The sequence below is a fragment of the Alligator sinensis genome, unplaced genomic scaffold (assembly GCF_000455745.1).
Source record: "Alligator sinensis unplaced genomic scaffold, ASM45574v1 scaffold268_1, whole genome shotgun sequence".
NCBI lineage: Eukaryota > Metazoa > Chordata > Crocodylia > Alligatoridae > Alligator > Alligator sinensis.
In genome coordinates this window covers 4,068,499-4,073,418 of record NW_005841853.1, presented here as the reverse complement: position 1 = coordinate 4,073,418, position 4,920 = coordinate 4,068,499, and the positions used below count along the sequence as shown (strand labels likewise).

The 4,920-nt window shown below is 41.5% G+C and overlaps 1 protein-coding gene across 4 annotated transcripts in view; it reads left to right on the top strand.

The window, feature by feature from the left end:
* RBM17 (RNA binding motif protein 17) overlaps positions 1-4,914 on the top strand; it is a 20,327-nt gene extending 15,413 nt beyond the window's left edge. For all 4 annotated transcript variants that reach the window (XM_006016326.2, XM_006016330.2, XM_006016328.3 and 1 more), the window contains exons 7-12: positions 459-600; positions 2,538-2,689; positions 3,482-3,555; positions 4,119-4,217; positions 4,519-4,591; positions 4,739-4,914. In XM_006016326.2, the coding sequence (XP_006016388.1) occupies positions 459-600; positions 2,538-2,689; positions 3,482-3,555; positions 4,119-4,217; positions 4,519-4,591; positions 4,739-4,842 (644 nt within the window). In that variant the 3' untranslated portion in view covers positions 4,843-4,914. The remainder of the gene's footprint in view (positions 1-458; positions 601-2,537; positions 2,690-3,481; positions 3,556-4,118; positions 4,218-4,518; positions 4,592-4,738) is intronic.
* Positions 4,915-4,920: the final 6 nt, after the last annotated feature.

Here is a 4,920-nt window from a genome sequence, read left to right as displayed (position 1 = left end):
TAAGTTTGGTTCTCCTCTCAGAAGACTCACTAAGAGGAAATGACCGCTTCAGACTTCTGTTCTCCAATATGCAAACTAGTAAAAGACTGATAAGGAGAGATTTTGGAGCCATCGCTACGCATGGAAACAAACTCAGTGTTATATACCATACAAATAATCTTCCAAATATTTCAGAGTTTAAATCCAGTTACTAGTAATGGAGGCAGATGATGTAAGCAGTGTGGGTTAGGCAGACGCGTGGTCTGAGTTTTGTTTGCACAAAGACTACTTTGTCTTCCTCTGGAAGTGTAAGAGGCCTTAAAGGAGATGCAAAATACAATTTGCATGTGAAGAGGCCTTGGCATAAATAGGAGTTAGGTCCAAGCTACATTCATGGGAGATCTGAGAGTAGGCAGAGTTGAATATATAGTTCATCCAGATGAATTTTGACTAAACAGCAGATGCCTTATTTCTTCCAGCTGTAACATCATTTCCATTTGAAGAGGAGGCAAGACCTCGTGCTCCATCTGCTAAAGCAGCTATCCCTCCTCCAGTGTATGATGAGCCAGAAAGACCTCGGTCCCCAACAGGACCTAGTAATTCTTTCCTTGCTAACATGGGGTAAATATGTTTAATAGTTTATGAGAAATAGCTCACAGGATGTTGAGGGGAGATGGCAAAGTTTAAATGCTTATCAGCACAGAGAAGAATGCAGTCATTGCATGCATTACTTTAAGGTATATACGTGTAGTTCCTCCCAGCAGGTAATAAAGTATACAGGCAGACAAGGTTCTTTGAGTGAATCTGATATCTTCTATTAGACCAACTTAAATAGTTGGAAAGAATTATTAAACAAGCTTTCGGGTTCAAAAACCCTTCATTGGGCTAAGGAAGTTTCAGCAGTTGGTGTGTGCTCTTCGTAGATGGAATGAAAAGTAAAGAAGCCAGGGGCTGGGCTGGTATGCATACAAGACATCCCAGCCTGGCTTCTTTACTTTTCATTCTATCTAGGAAGAGCACACACCAACTGCTGAAACTTCCTTAGCTTGATGAAGGGTTTTTGAACCCGAAAGCTTGCTTAATAATTTTTTTCCAACTATTTAAGTTGGTCTAATAAAATATATCAGATTCACCCAAAGAACCTTGTCTGCCTATGTCCTTAGACCACCACGGCTACAACCTACACCCCTGTAACATAAAGTATACAGTGCATTTGTTTGAATTGGGCAACTTAATATGAGGAAGAATGGTAACTTTCACAGCAAGCCTAAGGGAGGGCAAAAAAGCCCATCAGAATAAATGTTTTATGACCTGTAAAAGCCAAGAGGTTTTTGAGACCGTTACATGTATATCAAGAATATCTGGAGTTGTTGCTAATTAACATTGACATAGTAAATATCCTACCTCAGGTCTTAAGCCAGTCTCCAACTGGTAGTGATCAGGAGGCAAGTGAATGTGAGAAACCTTGTACCACATCTGCCTGCTTAGGAGTCTTGCACAGTCCCCTGAAGCTACTGGTATTAGCCATTATCTGAGCCAGGATATTAACCTAGGCATCCCTTGAATCTTATCCAGTCTGCCAGTTTCTATGGCATGAAAGTCCAGCTGTATCTAACATAATGTAAGCAATTTTGTTGCCATATTTCCCTGAATCCAAGATGACTTTGAATTTCAGATGACCCACCCCCCAATAATTAGATTCTATATATCGAAAACTTATTAATTAGATTCTATACATGGAAAATTATAACAAATTATTGGGGAGGTCATCTTAAATATACCCCTCTTCCTCCCAGCCCTCACACTGCTACAGTAGGGGGTCAGGTGGCTGGGGACCACTTGTCCCCCCTGGCAGCCTGCCCTCTGCTGACAGTGCCTGTGCCCTTCCTGCAGCCTCTGTCCTCTGTGCAGCCTCTGCCTGATGGTGGACCAGAGGGCTAGAGGAGAGGGCAGAAAGCTGCTGGAGGGAGAGATGGAGGGAGGGCAGGCAGGCAGGCAGCTGCTGCAGGTTTGATTCTGGCCCCAACCCAGCTCTGGGCCAGGCAGCTGCTGCTGCCACCTACCCTTTTCCCATCCCTCCCCGCCCCCAGCTTGTACTTGACTTTAAGATGAGAGGCTTTGTTCCCTGTGCTGGTGGGGGGGAATGGATGAATTCATCTTGCATTTGAATAAATGTGGTATTCAACTTGTTTGTACCTATTTCCCTGTACTGTGTGGCCAGTGTTTGTGAAATGCAGTGATATAGATAGATGGTGACCTTTTCTAAATATTCAGGCTGCATTTAACAAGCTTTTAGGAGTTAGAATATTTTATATATTCTTAAATATCACGGTACTACTAAGCTAAGATGTGGATTGTATCATTCTTTTGTGCCAGCTCCCTGACAGCAAGTGTGAGTGCCATCTGTGCGCAACACTGGGTGTTGAAATGCAGCATCTGAAGCTTACTTAATGCTTTGGTCTGTGTTGGTTTCCTTTAGCGCTCCTGCAAAGTGAGTTGAGAATGTTGTTTCAAAAATCAAATGAGTGCTTACAAATCTTTCCTTTTTCTCTCTGCAGAGGCACAGTAGCGCATAAAATCATGCAAAAGTACGGTTTCAGAGAGGGCCAAGGGCTAGGGAAGCATGAACAAGGGCTAAGCACTGCGCTGTCAGTAGAGAAAACAAGCAAGAGGGGCGGCAAGATCATTATCGGTGAAGTTACAGATAAAGGTAACTCAGTTCCATTCCACAGGAAAGGGGAGGGGAGTACAACAAAGGGAGGAGGAATTTCAATCATTAGACTCAGAGTTATCTCTTGTTTCTATTTTATGTCATTCCCTCAAATGTGGGCTGCCTGTCAGAAATCGCTTGGCAACGTTTACTTTTGTAGAAATGAAAGAATCTAATTTTTAACAACCACACTGGTTCCTGATGATCTAATTATTTTCAGCTCTTTATTCTCTTCTCCATTGCTGTCCTCTGTTCATTCTTTACCCTCTCCTCAGTTCAGTGAGGGCTTTTCCTGTTTCTTCTTGCCATTTTACCCCCTGTTTAAAATATCCTCCCTGCACATGCTGGCTTTTTCTCAGTAGGTTATACCATGGGTATAGTTTCTATTTCTCTACTGCTCCCCACCATAGTCAGGTTTGGGGGGAAGAGGAAGGGAATGAATAAAGCCAAGAATAGGGCCAAGGACATTTTCCATCTGACCGTAGTATATGTAATATCGGCTTATTGCAGAGTCTGTATTTCAGCTTTAGTTTTGTGCCATTGCAGCAATCTGGATTGCTTGTTAAAACACAGCCAGCAGTTGCAGCAGTTCCAAATTGCAGTGCTGTGACTTAGTTCAGTGAAAGGCTGTTACGTGGCCATTGATATTTGAGAGACTCCATGTGGTTGTTCATAACTTAAATATAGACGTGTAGAACGAGTCCAATATAGGACTCCCAAATGAAAAGATGTTTTAAAACTGCATGCTGTGACTTACCCCTCTCTCTCTCTCTCTCTCTCTCTCTCTGTTAGATGTGGGGAAGAAATCTGATTCAAATCCATTAACAGAGATACTGAAGTGTCCAACTAAAGTGGTTTTACTAAGGGTGAGTTGAGGGATGTGTAACTTCGTATCTTCACACCTACGGTTTCTAGGACTATGTTAAAACATAAATCTTTCTCCTGCTATGGTGGGCCAGTGCAATGTAAACAGATCTCGGCCTCACCTAGGGCAGTACTGTGATTCTTTATTTGCTTTGGAATGTATCCAGTAGTTGCTTTAATCCTATGATTTGTGAGTCTTGGTGTATGGGTAGAAGAGAGAATTTCTTAGGGGCTTATTTCCAGTTTTGAAATACCTCAGAAGCATAAGGCTTTGTTCAAAATTAATTTCCTTAGAGTAGAATATATTGTAGCACAGCTTGTCTGTGCTGTATTAGTCTGTATTTTGGTTAATGTGACTTTGGCTCTATAAAAGAAATAACCAAGGATAGCGTTTTAGTGCCAGGTCACCGTATAATACTGTTTTGATGCTAGAATTGTGACTTATGCCTTCTTATGCTGATGCTTACAGTTCATTCATGGTTTCAGTAAAATACTCTTTTCATGGAAGTGTACCTAACAGTTCAAGATTAATCTGTTGGACTGCCTTTTCTTCCTTTACTTGCAGAATATGGTGGGGGCAGGAGAGGTTGATGAAGATCTAGAAGTTGAAACAAAGGAAGAATGTGAAAAATATGGGAAAGTTGGGAAGTGTGTCATCTTTGAGGTAAGAAATAATTTGCAGTCTCCTTCACCACATATCTGAAAGATTTTTAACCTTTTAGGAACTAGCCGGAAACTCTTAGCTTCATGTTGTTGAGACCATTTCCTTCCTGCAGCTAAAACCACAGTGTATCCAGAGAGTGGTTGAAGAGTTTTGACTTGCAGCAGGTTGGCAGCAGTGAATGTTATATCAGTTTGCACCACAGCTGATTTGCCCCTGCTCTGATCTTACTTTTACTCTTCCAGTAAAGCCCAATGTTTAAAGCTGTATTTTTGCCATTCTGATCAACTGCCCCTTTTTTCAGATTCCGGGTGCAGCTGATGATGAAGCTGTGAGAATATTTTTAGAGTTTGAGAGGGTTGAATCAGCCATTAAGGGTAAGAAAGATTGCACTGTAATTTCCTGTTTCAGGATGTTGACTTGCTTAAAACAGGTTTATTTTTTTAAAATAAAATGGCATTTAGCCACAATTGCTTATCTTGCTAAATCAATATTTAACAATCTGTTTTTCTTTTGGATTTCAGCTGTTGTGGATCTAAATGGAAGGTACTTTGGTGGCCGAGTGGTGAAGGCTTGCTTCTACAACCTGGATAAGTTCAGAGTACTGGATCTGGCAGAGCAAGTCTGATTTAACAGCAAAAAATAACATAGCTCAAGGTGTCACTGTTTTGGCAATCACATTTTCAGCTCTAGGCTGGGGAGAGAG